We start from the raw sequence: 16,190 nt of genomic DNA, 5'->3' as shown, positions 1-16,190 counted from the left end.
TGGCGGTGGGGTTGGACTAGATGATCCTTGTGGTCCCTTCCAACCCTGACTGATTCTATGATTCTGCAAACTGTACTTAAAAACATTTCCTTTTTATACACAAACTCTTGATGTCAATTAGACACAGACAAATTTATATTTGAGGAGAGTAGTCTTATCCATTCATTTTCACCCAGTGAGAACAACACAGAGCTAAAAATGCACAAGCAATGCCTTCTAGGTTTGGTCTATGTTAAAAGTCCATGTTGAAGATAGCTATAATTCAGTTCTGTTTGAGAGTGACCTGGTTTTTATGTTAAAAGTCATAGAATCGTAGATTAAAACTAGGGTGCAAAATACTTTTCAATATAATAAGGCCAAACTAGCAGTATTTTGTAGACTGATGGAATGGTTTGGGCTGGAGGGATCCTTCCAGATCATTTAGTTCCAAGCCCCCTACCATTGGCAGGGACACCTCCTGCTAGACCAGCCCCATCCAACTTGGCTTTCAACAGGTCCAGCCTTGGAGCCTCCACAACATCTCTGGGCAACTTGGTCAGTGCCTCACCACCCTTATGAGGAAAAATTTCTTCCTAATGTCTATTCTAATGTTACTTTCCAACTTTAAAGTCTAAAATGTTATTTTCAGGATAATTTGGGTGGCAAAACATTGTAACGGCTGGCCCAGAGAGGTTGTGGAGTCTCTTCTGAAGACATTGAAAATCCACCTGGATGCATTCCTGTGTGACTTGCTCTAGGTGCTCCTGCCCTGGTAGAGAGGTTGAACTAGATGATTTTCTAAAGTCCCTTCCAACCCCTAATGTTCTGTGATTCTGTGATACTGTGAGTGTCCTGCTTCTGTGAAACTGTTCCAAGCAGAATAACAAGGAGGTGATGCTACAGTCTGTAACAAGACCACATCAGTTTCACCTTGTTTGAACGGTTATTTTTAATACATGTTAGGTTTTGGTCATATCTAGCAGATGTTGCACCTGTAAAATTTTGATGGTTTGGGTGTTTCCCGCCCCCCCACACTTTAGAAATCACCCAGACTAGACTCAGCCAGCTCTGGAAATATGAATGAAGCTTATATTTACAGCTAGCACAATATACAAGCAGATAGTTACAGTACATACAGAAATATACAAGGTAAAAGGTAATACAGAAACACAACAGCCCTCCCAGAAACCTGAGTCCCCAGGAGGGGCTCCCAACTGCCCCTTCACCTTCCCCCTACCCCTCTCAACCTTACCTCAGTCTCAAGGAAGAATGGAGGTTCAGCCAAGGAGTTAGGAAGCAAAGTGGATTAGAAAAGAAAATGGAGGGTGAGGTCAGAGAGTGAGATCCAGCTTGGAGCTGGCCAGCAGCAGAAGAGAAGACTCCCTTATCTCTGTTTTGCTTTTATTCTTATACATCTCAGCAAGCCTGTGAGTGAAGTCGCCATTGTTTTCCTATCATAGAATCATAGAATCAACCAGGTTGGAAGAGACCTCCAAGATCATCCAGTCCAACCTAGCACCCAGCCCTAACCAATCAACCAGACCATGGCACTAAGTGCCTCATCCAGTCTTTTCTTGAAGACCCCCAGGGACGGTGCCTCCACCACCTCCCTGGGCAGCCCATTCCAATGCCAATCACTCTCTCTGCCAACAACTTCCTCCTAACATCCAGCCTATACCTACCCTGGCACAGCTTGAGACTGTGTCCCCTTGTTCTATTGCTGGTTACCTGGGAGAAGAGGCCACCCCCCACCTGGCTACAATGTCCCTTCAGGTAGTTGTAGACAGTAATAAGATCACCCCTGAGCCTCCTCTTCTCCAGGCTAAACAGGCCCAGCTCCCTCAACCTCTCCTCATAGGATTTGTGCTCCAGGCCCCTCACCAGCTTCGTTGCCCTTCTCTGGACATGTTCCAGCACCTCAACACCCTTCTTGAATTGAGGGGCCCAGAATTTCACAGCCTGTAACCTAGTCCTTCTCACCAAAACATTCTAGTTAGCTTCAAACTAGCACAAAGATAAATAATTGTTTACTAATACACCCAGCACGTTCTTTTCACTGGTAAAATGTACTTTTCTGGTTTTGGACTTTTGCAGAGCACTGAATGAGATGTGGAAGTGCCAGAACATGCTAAGGAGTCACGTACGAGAATTACTAGACTTGCATAAGCAGCCCACTGTACGGTTATGGAAATACTAATACTTTATCCAGTGGACTTCTTAGACTAATTTACTGTTTGTTTTGGGTTGCCTTTTTTTTTAATACAAGATTATTTGTTCAGTGTTTATTTTTTTCCATATGTAGACAATGTTCCATTCTCATTAAATAAAGCTACTTTCAGTAATGCTTAAAGGCCTCCCTATGTTTACCATTATTTTATATTGACAGTCAATAATGCTGGAAAAAGATTCACAATGCCAAGGTTTTTGTTTGCTTTTGACAATTTTTGAACTGTTTTTGTTTTTTTTTACCAAACCCACCATTTTTTTTCTGTTTCTCATTTTATAATGTGTTTTGAGAATGGAATATGTTGTAACTTAAAACATAGATCTATTTGAGAACAAGTTCTTAAGCATCAATATTGGAATTCTACTTAGAAGCATATCTTCAAACTCCCAGAAACTTTACATAGAAGGGGCATTGCTTTGAGGGGATTGGCATGGGGTGGCCTTGAGGGAGTTGTTTGTTTGGCATTATTTGGTTTTTTTGAAGTCTTTTTCCAACTGCTTTTTTTTATCTGTTATGTGAATTAGTTAAGCATTGAAGTTCTTTGATACTCCAAGAAGACTTTTTTTGCCCCTCCATTTTTTTCTGTATGTAGCAGCTGCTAATCGTACTGTTTATAATATTGTAGTGTTTATTCTTAATAAGAGTCCAGAATAAAAGGTAGTGCTGCAGAAGAATTAACAGATCAGCTTAAAAGGTATATTTTTTTACAGGAGTTGTCACTGATTTTGTTTGTTTCTTTTGCTGTTGTTCTCAGTCAGAAGCAAACAGTGCTGCCATGTTTGGAAAGCTGATGACCATAGCAAGTAAGTGTTAATAAGTTCTATAAAATGTTACTACAGCATTCCTGGAAAAAAAAATTATGTCAGGAATTTTGGCATACTGAAGTTGGCAGATTTATTTCATGTTAATTTTTGTTTGATCATACAGAAAACCTTCCAGATCCTGGAAAAGCACAAGATTTTGTGAAGAAATTCAATCAGGTTCTAGGTGATGATGAGAAGCTTCGGTCCCAGCTTGAATTGTTAATTAGCCCCACATGCTCTTGTAAACAGGCAGATGTCTGTGTGGTAAGGAAATGGAAAAGCAAACGTTTATACCTTAAATATTTGTGCTCAAAACAGTTATTCAGAGTTAATGGCCTCTTGATACCTTTAATGTGATCCTTATATATTCATGATTTTCATAAAATTCCTTTTTGGTTAACTGTAGAACTTGGGGAAAATACACTTTATGATCATCTTGCTTCCTAAGAAAACATTAGCTTTACTGTGTCTTTGGATTATGACCATCAAGCACGAAGTCTGAAAGACTAATATAATTTAAAAACACATTTCAAGTTGCTCTTTTATGGTATGGTTCCTAAATTGACACTGATGAAGGTTGTTCTGAATACCAGCAAGCCAAATATTATACCATCTGCATATATATTCTCCTTCCCATCTACTCTGCCCTGCCAAGACCTCATCTTGAATACTGCATTCAGTTTTGGGCTCCCCAGTTTAAGGGGGACAGGGATCTGCTGGAGAGGGTCCAGTGGAGTGCTACAGGAATGATTAGGGGACTGGAGGGCATGCCTTATGAGGAGAGGCTGAGGGACCTGGGGCTTTTTAGTCTGGAAAAGAGAAGACAGAGAGGGGATTTAGTAAATGTTTATAAACACCTGAGGGCTGGTCAGGAGCAGGGGGACAGGCTCTTCTCACTTGCTCCCTGTGACAGGACAAGGAGCAATGGGTGGGGTGTAAGTTGCAGCACAAGAGGTTCCACCTCCAGCACAAGAGGTTCCACCTCCAGCACAAGAGGTTCCACCTCGGCACAAAAGGTTCCAGCTCAACACTAGGGGGAATTTCTTTACTGTAAGGGTCACGGAGCGTTGGAACAGGCTCGCCAGAGAGGTTGTGGAGTCTCCTTCTCTGGAGACTTTCAAGGCCTGTCTGGATGCATTCCTTTTTGATCTGTGCTGGATTGTGTGGCCCTGCTCTTGCAGGGGAGTTGGATTCTATGATCTCCTTGGGCCCCTTCCATCCCCTAATATCCTGTGATCCTGTGATGTTATTTTTCCTCCTTGAACCTTATTAGTGAGATCAGTCTTCTCACTCCCTCCTTCTTTGTTTAACCTCTTTGATGAAAAAACACATCTTAGTCAGAACCACAGAATCTTAGAGGTTGGAAGGGACCTCCAGAGATCATGAAGTCCAACCTCCCTGCCAAGGCAGCATCCTCTAGGGTAGTTCACACAGGAATGCATCCAGGCAGGTTTGGAAAGTCTCCAGAGAAGGAGACTCCACAACCTCTCTGGACAGCCTGCTCCAGGGCTCTGTCAGCCTCACTGCAAAGAAGTTTCTCCTCATGTTGAGCTGAAACCTTCTCTGTTCCAGTTTGTAGCTGTTGCTCCTTGGCTTATTGCTCACAGATATTTACATGTTGTCTTAAATCACAGATTTTATTTTTTTTTACATCATGATCCCAAAACAAACAATTTTCATTACCAGAAATCACAACAGAGAGCATCAACAAGCTTCTTGGGTTTTGCCTAATGGCCTTGAAATTGTGCAGTGAAAAGAAGAGAGTCAATTCCAGAATTATGACCTGACTTCTTGATGTAGAGAGTATGTCTCCTCCTAAAGTAGGAAATTTTGCACTTTGAGAACGTAGTGGAAGGTTTCTTCCCTCTTCCTGAAGCTAATTTAGCATAACAGAAAATTTCCCAGTTTGTTGAGTCTGCAGCACCCAGCACTATAGGAGAAGGAAGTTCAAGAAATCATTTCTTTCAGAGATTATTCAGACTTAAGCTCAAAACGAAAAATACTTTTTTATCCACCTCCTGCTGGAGCTGCAGATGAATTTAATGCTCCTGTCATTTGGGGCATTCGGAGGGGAAAACCAGGTTGTTGGATCCAAAATGATAGGCAAGTACCTAGGGTCTGAACATCTGTTGTAGCCTAAGTAGTGCAGTGCTTCTGCACATCTGCAGTCGTCTAACTGTCAGAGGAGGTTTTTCATTGTTGTTATGGAATCTCACACATACAACAGAGTTACCTACAGATTTATGAGTTAGTCCTGTCAGCAGAGCTATTTAAGTTCTATATACATTGCTGTTTCTTGACTTTTGTCTTCAGTCTGGCCTGCAATTCCTTAAACTCAAGAACTTTCACTGAAAACCTACACTTAAATATTTTGTTACAGCATGTCTGCTTTAAATATGTGTCATATAGAAAGATATGGATGTAAAAACAGCCTTCCTTAAAATATGTTTCACTGATTATGTAGATAATTTTTGTAGTTGAAAGCAGTGGCTCTATTTATCTCTTCAGCATGCTTAAGAAGTAAGGAAAATGAGTATGATTCTTGTTTGTATCTAACATTCTTATAGAGAGAGATAGCCCGGAAACTTGCAAATCCTAAGCAGCCAACAAATCCATTTCTGGAAATGGTTAAATTTCTTCTGGAAAGAATTGCCCCTGTACATATTGACTCAGAAGCCATTAGGTAAGTTTGAAAGCTCTTATGAACTCACAAATGATTCTAAAGATGATTTAAATGGCAAAAATACCCCCCCCAGAATTTCTTAGGATTTAAATTACTCAGTCCTAGTTGTAAATATGCTTTAAAATGAAAAACAAGAAGTTATGTAGCTGTTTTAATTTCTAGCAGCCTAGAGAATGCCATTTGATATTTTTCATCTATTTATTTTTATGCTTGGTGCAGTGCTGTCTGCAAATGAAAAAAATACAGTGGCTGTTCTGAGTGAAACTGCTCTTTGTGGGGCTTAAGGTGAAAATGGTGATCATAATTTTCACATAGTTAACTGCAACGCAGTCTTCTGTGTAGCAGTTGAATTAATTAGCTTTTGTGGGGTTGTGTAAGAGAACATTTGGATTTCTTTTGAGACTTGTCTGGCAACCTAATTATATTCTGAAATTCGTGCAACTATGTGTTGGTCTGAATGCTGCCAGCATGGTGTATGTGTGTGGTGGGGGGGGAAGGGTTATTTGTCTTTTTCCCCTAAAGAATTAATTTTGCAGAAAGCAAAGTCAGAAGGGAAAGGAATAATGGAATAGCTTCATGCAGGGAAAAAACAAAACAGAACAAACCCAAACCAAACAAAAAAAACCTACAAAAAAAAAAAGGACAAACCAAAAACCAAGCAAAAAGACAATCCCCCCCAAAGAAAACCTGCAACCAAAAAGCTAAACAACACAATACCTCCTTCCCCTCAACAGAATACTGCCTTCTCTTTGTTCTGTCTCAAAGCCAATGAGTCTTGTTGGTAACTCATGCTTTTAGCATTGTACATTGTCACATTCATGTGATATTTTCCCTTTTTTGTACTTTTTATTTCAGTGCACTAGTTAAACTAATGAATAAATCCATAGAGGGGACAGCTGATGATGAAGAGGAGGGTGTAAGTCCTGATACTGCTATTCGTGCAGGACTTGAACTTCTCAAGGTAACCTACAGTAATGCACCTCTAGTTTGTAATGGAGGGGACAAAAGTGGTGTGACTGAATTCATGTTAGCAAGGTTCTAATGTTATGTGGATAGCTTCATTTTTAGTGTATGAAAGTGCTGAGTTATTAATATCTGAGAAAGGAATAATAGATTTTTTTGGAAGGAGTATGTTTTGAAAAGGGTGCCAGGAGTTGAAACATGGACATGAAAGCAGGAATAGGTTTCTTCTAGAGAAGTCATGGAGAACAAGGTGCAGAGGTAAAGTGAGAGGATTGGAAGTGGGAGAATTGGGAGAAGCGTGTTCCTTAGGGCCTGTATGACACTGGAAAGGAGAGCAAGCAAGAAACTTGAAAACCAAGTTATCAGAGGGGAAAAAAAAATAGGATGGGGGAACTTGTGTTCTTAATGGTTATAAGAAGCCACTAGAGGATTTGAAGTATCTGGAAAACATCTGTGATGGATTTGGCAGCTCACTAATGGGGCTTTATTTTCAATATATTACAAAGGGTAGTTTATAATATTGGAGAGAATGAAGGAGAGTCACATAATTAAAGTGAGACTTTTCAGAAGTGGGAATGACTGAGACAGGGTTTATGGGGACATACTACACCAAATTTAGTACTGGCAACCAGGGTGGAAATAGTTCTGGAAACACAAGTATGCAAGGAGGTAATGTCTGTTTGCTAATGTAGCTCAAAAAAGAGGAGTCTGCCAAGGGTGAAGACATTGCTGCTGTGATGTATCTTCCTAGAATGTTAGTTCACACAAGTAGAAAACTCTGATCAGAGAAACCAAGACAAGATAAATCCAAGGAATACACGAAATACATGCAGCTTTTCTTTGTTCTCTCTGCTTTCACCGTCCCTGGGGCTGTTCAAGGCAAGGTTGGACGTGGCACTTGGTGCCATGGTCTAGCCTTGAGCTCTGTGGTAAAGGGTTGGACTTGATGATCTGTGAGGTCTCTTCCAACCCTGATGATACTGTGATACTGTGATAACTTTACTATTCTTAATGTAGTTTTGCTTTGGGTAGGCTTTTGTTCTCTCTTGCCCTGCCTTGAATCTCTGCATGCTTAGTTACCTACTTGATACCTCTTCTATTTAACAGAATGTGTTTATATTTAATTATCTTTAGATTAAAAAGGATAGTAATATATGTTTTGATTGGTGATATCTTAACCTGGATTGGTTTTCTGCTCAGGGTATATAGATTCTGGAGAAATGAAGATTTTAGTTCAGTTAAATTAAGTGGAAATAAAGCACTCTTAAGTAGACTGGAGTATAAATGAATGCTCTCAAATATGTGTGCATTTAAATAATTTATTTCCATATTCAAATAATGCAGCATCTTATCAAATACTTGGAAGACCTGAAGAGCAAAGTGTAGGTTAATTTCTTTGAAAATAACCTGTATCATTCTCAAATGCAGTTATTGAATGTAATAATCTCCTGTGAGGGTGTAATGAGTGTTTATATTGATGGTAATGCTCATAAACAGACGTAACTTTGTTTTTCTGATGATTCATTTACTATGAATAAACACACCTTTGTTTTCATCTCTTATCTGCAGGTTCTGTCCTTTACACATCCTACCTCGTTCCACTCTGCAGAGACCTATGAGTCTCTGCTGCAGTGCCTCAGGATGGAAGATGATAAGGTAGCTGAGGCAGCCATACAGATTTTCAGAAACACGGGTCACAAAATAGAAACAGACTTGCCACAGATAAGATCGTGAGTGCATTTCCTTACTTGCTGCTTTTCATACCTGGAATACTGCCTCTTGATATTTATTCAGTATGTTGCCCCTGAAATGACAGTCTCTTGAATATAAACAGCTTCCTTTCCATCTTTTTGTATTCCTTCACTACCTCTCTGGTTGTGTCTCTTTGTTTTCCCCACCTTGAATACTGCATCCAGTTCTGGCGTCCCCAGTATAAGGACACAGAGCTATTGGAGTGAGTCCAAAGGGCCACAGAGATGATCCAAAGGTTGGGCAACCTCTGGTGTGAGGTTGAGGAAGCTGGGATTATTCACCCTGGAAAAGAGAAAACTCCAGGTGGACCTCAATGCTGCCTTCCAGTACATGAAAGGATCCTACAGGAAGGCTGGAGAGGGACTTCTCATAAGACTGTCTAGCAGTAGGACAATGGGGGAATGGTTTTAAGCTGAGGGAGAGAAGGTTTCTTAGGAGTACATTCTTCAGTACAAGGGTGGTGGGACACTGGAATAGGCTGCCCAGGGAGGCTGTGGGTGTCTCCTCCCTGGGGATGTTCAAGGCCAGGCTGGATGAAGCATTGGGCAGTCGAGAGGCATCCCTGCCCATGGCAGGGTAATTGGGTTAAATGATCTCTAAGATCCCTTCCAACCTGAGCTATTCTATAATTTTTAGATGCATTGTTCTCATGATTTTTGTGTATTTATTGAAGACGTTAGTTACTTCCTACAAATCTGCTCATAACAGACACATTAAAACCAGCACACAGAGTGTTTCCCAGGTTACAAAATAAACAACAGTGAAAATACTGTGGAGATGTGATTCCATGGCATCATTCCTGCTCATAGCTGTCCTGCACACAATTTTTCTATCTTTGTAAGGAAATAAATACAATCTCTGATAGTTAGCAGCTCTGTTTGTTATGAAACAAGTCAAGAAGCAAGATCCAAAAGCATTTCTATCAAAGAGTAATTGGCTGTCTCTAAGTCATCATTATGCAGTTCATGCTTTATCATGGTATTATCAGGGCTGGAAGAGACCTCACAGATCATCAAGTCCAACCCTTCACCACAGAGCTCAAGGCTAGACCATGGCACCAAGTGCCACGTCCAACCCTACCTTGAACAGCCCCAGGGATGGCGACTCCACCACCTCCCCGGGCAGCCCATTCCAGTGTCCAATGACTCTCTCAGTGAAGAACTTTCTCCTCACCTCCAGCCTAAATCTCCCCTGGCACAGCCTGAGGCTGTGTCCTCTCGTTCTGGTGCTGGCCACCTGAGAGAAGAAAGCAACCTCCTCCTGGCCACAACCTCCCTTCAGGTAGTTGTAGACAGCAATAAGGGCCCCCCTGAGCCTCCTCTTCTCCAGGCTAACCAATCCCAGCTCCCTCAGCCTCTCCTCGTAGGGCTGTGCTCAAAGCCTATCCCCAGCCTCGTCGCCCTTCTCTGGACACGCTCAAGCATCTCAACGTCCCTCCTAAACTGGGGGGCCCAGAACTGAACACAGGACTCAAGGTGTGGTCTAACCAGTGCAGAGTACAGGGGCAGAATGACCTCCCTGCTCCTGCTGACCACACCATTCCTGATGCAGGCCAGGATGCCATTGGCTCTCCTGGCCACCTGGGCACACTGCTGGCTCAAGTTCAGGCAGGAATCAATCAGCACCCCCAGATCCCTCTCTGTCTGGCTGCTCTCCAGCCACTCCGACCCTAGCCTGTATCTCTGCATGGGGTTGTTGTAGCCAAAGTGCAGCACCCTGCACTTGGAGCTATTGAAGCCATCCCCTTGGACTCTGCCCATCTGTCCAGGCGGTCAAGGTCCTGCTGCAGAGCCCTTCTGCCCTGCAACCCAGCCATATCTGCCCTCAGCTGAGTGTCATCTGAAAACTTGCTGATGACTGACTCCATTCCCTCATCCAGATCATAGCTACTGATTAAAGCTGTATATTCTATGAGGTATTCACAGACCTTATGGGTAATGTCTAAAGCCTGTTAGTAACTAACTAATCTAGATTATAAAGCACAGGTTTCAAGTTCTCATGTATTGAAATACATCTCAGCCACTGTGCTAAATGCACAGCAATGTACCCCTTAGTAAATGCACGACAGAGTACCTCTTAGTTCTCAGAGAACTGAGGATGTAACTTCAATGATTCAAAAGAAAAATGGCACAAACTTACATGTAAGGCACTTTTAAGCCATTTTTAAGTGTGAGAAAAGAGGAACAACCCAGTAATCTCCCATGTCACTACAGTCCCCAGTATAGTCCCAATTGTTTGTAGTCCCCTACTAGACTTTAGTCCAGGCTGGGCAGTGCTAAGCTGTGTAATTTCCTGTCAAAGAGGCTGGTCTTGCTGATATTTCTTGTGGCTTCGTGACTTAGCCACATACTGCTGGGCAGTCTTAAGTAATCTAAAAATATAGCTATCAAAATGGGTGTCTAGCCTTTGGCATGGTTTGCAAGCAAGTCAGGTTAATGTTTTGAAAGCCAAAACCAGGTCAGCATTTACACTGCCATGAAGAAAAAGAAGTCTGAGAACAAGTAGATGTTCCAGATCTCTCATATTCATAAATCTTTATCATAATTAGCCACATAATTTGTTTCACAGAACCTGTGAGCAGGCTTCTTGCTGTCCTTTGAAGTAGCATTCACCACCAGCAGCCCAAGTTCATCTTCATATGTAAAATTAATAGCTTTGAGCACCAATTCACAGCCTGCTTATGGAAGGGTTGGCCATGCTCAAAGAGAGCCTGTGGATGGTGTGTAAACATGTAGAAGTGCACGTAAACATGTCAGGTTTCACCTTTTGCAGATGTGTCAGCTGGAGTGTGATTGAGGTGTGGTTTGTAAGCAGGCCTTGGATGCTTGGCATGTACTTGTGCATATCCTTAACACTAGAGAACTGTAGGTTAGGCGCTGAAGCTTACCAGCTGTAGGTGTCTTACTGAATTCTTTGCTGTTCTGCTTCTTACTTAACTTTCAGAATCTTACCTAGTTTGAGAAGATGTCATACTTTAGGATGCTTGTAACATTATTTTAGGTGCTTTTAGTTGGAGGTTTGGGTTTCTTGATTTTTTTTTGAGGAAAACACTTTGAGACTTCATCCTTAACACTCTGCAAGCTCTTCTTCCACCTCTTGTTGCCAGTTTTAATGATGTAGAACGTGTCAGTGAAGGCTGGGTGCTGAATAATCTGTGTGCTGAATGCTGCATTGTTACTGAGCCTTACAAGAAAGCAGGCAATTTTTTTTTAGATCTTTGTGTGTCAGGCACTTTCTAGGCAATTCTGTCCTTTTGTGTCAGATGCTGGGTGAGTTGTGTGGTAAATCTCATGAATTAGTGTACCAGATGATGACCTCCCAGGGGACAGCCCTGCCTTCTAAATCTCTCTCAGGAACAGACCTCAAATATCTGACCAACCTCTACCTGATCTCTGGAGTGTATTCTGCCCTGGCGTTTCCTTCAGGGTCTTGTGTTCAGGGGATCCAAATGCAGAATCTCAGAATAAAGCAGTTGTTCACTTGAGTGCACTTTGTGATTAAAGACCAAAGCTGAGACAGTGAAGGCCTGTAAACACATTGATGTTTAATGGTTATTTTAGCTTTCACAAATCTTCTCCAGCCCTGTCACTTCCATTTGGGTAACAAGCCCAAGGCTTTACCCTAGCTGAACCTGTCAGGCTCCCCCCACCTTATATTTGGCTTCCTAAACAGCCTCGTTTCGATTTGTTATTTTCTTTCATGTTTGCATTTTCCCTGTGGGTTTTTATTCTGTTAAGATGTGTACAGTCAGATGTTCAACAAGTACTACTAAATACAGTTCCATCCTGCTTTTCACTTCATGATTATGATCTTTTCCTGAACAGACTTCAAAGGAATACTTGATTTAGAAGACCGTGAGGTAGATTTGTGTAGGTGAGGAGCTTTATTTTTGGTAGATTGCAAATTGCTGGGGTTTTTAAGCCATTTTCTTTAATGTTCACAGAACACTAATTCCAATTTTGCATCAGAAAGCAAAAAGGGGCACTCCTCATCAGGCAAAGCAAGCTGTTCACTGTATACATGCCATATTTTCAAATAAAGAAGTGCAGCTTGCACAGATCTTTGAGGTACGTCATGTTTTTTTGTTTCTAAGATTTGTTTCTGTGTTTCTTCATTGATAATAGTAATTAACATTCGTTTAAGTGATGCTGTTTGTTAAGAGATAAATATTTATGGGTCAGGAAACCTACAGATGGGGGATGGTCAAGATAAGTCATTACAGTAGTAAATGTTTGTGTCTTAGTCACAACTTAGTAATATTCTGATGTCTGGTAGATAAGATTTTTGTTTTTGTCAACATGGGAGAAGTTAAGGGAAAATAAGCTAAATAATTAAGGGAAGTTAAGAGAAAATAAGCTGGAATGATGCACAGCAAATCCCATGAGGACACATTTAGCAGATACTGAAGGGGAGAGATAATATCTTCTACTTTGAAACTGTATTCAATTACCATGCTTTAAGGTCTTTGCACATACAGCACGTCTCTGACTGAGGAAATTAGTGCAAAATAAGTACCTGATTCTAAGCTCAGACATTAGCTTACTGCTCACTTACTGGTTGCTTAGATGAGTTGTAAAGCAAAGAAGTCACTTCATGCAGAGCAGAGCAATTACTTAAATAATAACATTATTAATCTGCACTTGTAGAATATCTTAGGTTCTTAATCTTGGCTGTCTTTGAACCTATGCATAATTCACAAGTGTGAAAAGCTTTGAATTAAGCTTCAGAGTTTGATCTTTGCTTAGACTTTTTTGGGAATGTGTGTTCCCTTCCTTAATGCCAGAATAAGATGTGAGGGTGCTGGGTGATACAGCAGCACAGAATTGTCCTGGTGACTGTTTTCTGGATGGGAGATGCTGATTGCTAACAGAAATATCCTTGGTGGTTTCCAAGGACTTTTTAGCTGCTGCTATTTTCTGCCATTTGCAGTTTCAATTCAGATTTTCACAACTCCTGAATAGAATTTAGTCAGTTTTTTCCTATGTATCCCAAGTTTGAATGTGTTTCACTGTTAAAACAGGAACAGAATAGAGAATGTTTTGCCCTTATCTCATGTGAGGTTTTTGATTACTCATAAATAGATAGTCACATTCTTTCTGCATTTCAATTTGCTAACCTTATTAATTTTAATGGAAAAAAACTGTGAAACTCCTCATCAATCCAGCAGTAAAATAATTGACTTTTAGGCATGCTGCTTTACTTAGCTATAGTTGAATTTTTAATTTTTAATTGTTCTGTTGTGTGTGTTTTTTTGTCTTTTTTTAATCATCTTCCTCAGCCTCTTAGTAGAAGTTTGAATGCTGATGTACCAGAACAACTCATAACTCCATTAGTCTCATTGGGTCATATTTCTATGTTGGCTCCAGACCAGTTTGCTTCTCCAATGAAATCTGTTGTTGCAAATTTCATTGTGAAAGATCTCCTAATGAATGACAGGGTAAGATTTTCTTTTTTATTTTCACTAAGTCCTTGCTATTCTGTTTGCCTATTATTAGCACTGTGGGGAATAAAACTCGTTTAAATGAGTCAATAAAGATTGTGTAAATAGCTGGGACAGTGATAATTGCATTGTAAAAATCTCAGGGGTGACCTCATTGCTGTCTACAAGTACCTGAAGGGAGGCTGTGGCCAGGTGGGGGTTGGGCTCTTTTCCCAGACAACCAGCAACAGAACAAGGGGACACAATCTCAAGTTGTGCCTGGGGAAGTATAGGCTGGATGTGAGGAGGAAGTTCTTCCCAGAGAGAGTGATTGGCATTGGAATGGGCTGCCCAGGGAGGTGGTGGAGGCACCGTCCCTGGAGGTGTTCAAGCAAAGCCTGGATGAGGCACTTAGTGGCATGGTCTGGTTGACTGTCTAGGGCTGTGTGCTAGTTTGGACTGGATGATCTTGGAGGTCTCTTCCAACCTGGTTGGTTCTATAATTCTATGATCTTTGTGTAAAAGAGACCTCAGTCTATAGCTTTACTGTTGCATTCTCTGTATGGCTTGAACCAGTTCTTAAACTTACATGAATGTCTGTAGTCAACAGGTGAGAAAAATGGAAAATTGTGGTCTCCAGATGAAGAAGTTTCTCCAGAAGTACTAGCAAAGGTGAATGATCTGCTGTCAGTAGTAATGTGCATATTTGAGTTCTGTAATCTTTTTTTTTCCAAGTTGGGCAATGGAGAGTATTAGAATTAATTTGTTCTTTTGCATGCTTTTTTTATGAGTATCCTCAGAATATACAACATTCTGGAGCTGTTGTGGGTTAGCCACACTGTTACTGAACTGGTATATGCTGTTCAAGATGGTGTCTTCACTTACCAATATTAATTATGCTGAATATTGAGAAAATAAAGCTATTCAGAGGTTTTAGTTTTCCTTACAAGAAAAAGTAATCTGAATTTCCTGACTGTAAACAGACTTGAAATAAACTGAGACCCTGAGGAATTTGATTCATTCATCTTTATAGGCTATTTGCTGTCAACCTGACCATGGCCATTTCTAGAAATGTTTTACCTAGCTGCTCTTATTTTTAATCATGTATCAAGTATCCTGCACCCTCTAGCTACACTTGTGAGAAGACACTGAACCATAGTTGAAATGTCCTGATGTCACAAAAACTGCTCCTTCCTTCCTGGCTCTGTAAATATTTGCTGCTTCCTTCTGTTCCTTTCCAAATGTATCCATGCTAATATAAAGCTGTGGAGGTTTCAGTTTGACAGCAGTAGGGTGTAGTACCATAGCAGCTTTTGGAAGGAAGTTCACTGTGGATTTGTTGATGTTTGGTAGGTGCAAGCCATTAAACTTTTGGTGCGCTGGCTGTTGGGTATGAAGAACAACCAGTCCAAATCCGCCAACTCCACGCTCCGGTTGTTGTCAGCTATGCTGGTCAGTGAAGGAGACCTGACAGAACAGAAGCGAATCAGGTCAGGTTTTGTTCCTTCCAGACTTCCATCAGTTTTGTTGTAGAATTACAAGGAGTAATTATTAATTCAAGGGATATTTATTAATTATTTTAGTGCGCTTTAAGCATTTTAAGGTAAGCGCAGTGTTGGCAAATGGGCTGGTGAATGGGGCTCTTGCTTACAAGAAGGACGTTGAGGTGCTGGAGTGGGTCCACAGGAGGGCAACAAAGCTCATGAAGGGTCTGGATGACAGGTCTGAGGAGCAGCTGAGGGAAAAGAGGAGGCTGAGAGGAGAGCTTCTCACTGCTTCACTCACTATAAGTGCCTGAAAGGAGGTTGGAGTGAGGAGGGCATTAGTCTCTTCTACCTGTTAATTTCCTCTTCTGTCACTTGTTGCCTCAGGTTGCACCAGGGGAAGTTTAAATTGGACATTAAAATAAGATTTGTTGACTGAAAGGGTTCTCAAAGACTGGAACTCAGGGAGGAGGTTGAATCCTCATCACTGTAGGTGTTTAAAAGTCACAGAGATGGGCTTGTTTTAGTAGCATACTTGGTAGAATTAGATAAATGTTTGGACACTCTGATCCTAAAGCTCTTTTCTAACCAAAACAATTTGATGATCCTGTGAAGAAAGATCTGACTAGAATGTTAATGTTAGAAGTGGAATGGCAATACAAAAATATGCTTGATACTCCCTCTTCCTTGTAATTTTCTAATAATCTATCTTAGACCTCCATAGGTGTCTTGCTAAGTAAAAGACATTCTAGAAAGTGGAAGACTTGCAGGAGTAATTTTGAAAACAGTTAAGTGGTAAGACTTAAGCAAGAAGATTTGGGTGATTGTTGGTGGAGCTTCTTTGTTCAGTGAGGTAACTTTGCACCTCACCTTTATTCTG

The 16,190-nt window shown here is 41.0% G+C and overlaps 1 protein-coding gene across 3 annotated transcripts in view; it reads left to right on the top strand.

Moving 5' to 3' along the window:
* The window catches only part of PDS5A (PDS5 cohesin associated factor A), a 95,250-nt gene that overhangs the window by 59,319 nt on the left and 19,741 nt on the right, over positions 1 to 16,190 (top strand). For all 3 annotated transcript variants that reach the window (XM_064149171.1, XM_064149169.1, XM_064149170.1), the window contains exons 14-23: positions 2,074 to 2,155; positions 2,961 to 3,009; positions 3,134 to 3,273; positions 5,577 to 5,692; positions 6,548 to 6,653; positions 8,225 to 8,385; positions 12,351 to 12,474; positions 13,686 to 13,844; positions 14,430 to 14,498; positions 15,180 to 15,316. In XM_064149171.1, coding sequence (XP_064005241.1) covers positions 2,074 to 2,155; positions 2,961 to 3,009; positions 3,134 to 3,273; positions 5,577 to 5,692; positions 6,548 to 6,653; positions 8,225 to 8,385; positions 12,351 to 12,474; positions 13,686 to 13,844; positions 14,430 to 14,498; positions 15,180 to 15,316 — 1,143 coding nt within the window. The remainder of the gene's footprint in view (positions 1 to 2,073; positions 2,156 to 2,960; positions 3,010 to 3,133; positions 3,274 to 5,576; positions 5,693 to 6,547; positions 6,654 to 8,224; positions 8,386 to 12,350; positions 12,475 to 13,685; positions 13,845 to 14,429; positions 14,499 to 15,179; positions 15,317 to 16,190) is intronic.

This window comes from Pogoniulus pusillus, chromosome 9 (genome assembly GCF_015220805.1).
Source record: "Pogoniulus pusillus isolate bPogPus1 chromosome 9, bPogPus1.pri, whole genome shotgun sequence".
Classification (NCBI taxonomy): domain Eukaryota; kingdom Metazoa; phylum Chordata; class Aves; order Piciformes; family Lybiidae; genus Pogoniulus; species Pogoniulus pusillus.
Note: the sequence above shows the minus strand (reverse complement) of the source record. Positions and strands in the feature narration are given on the sequence as shown.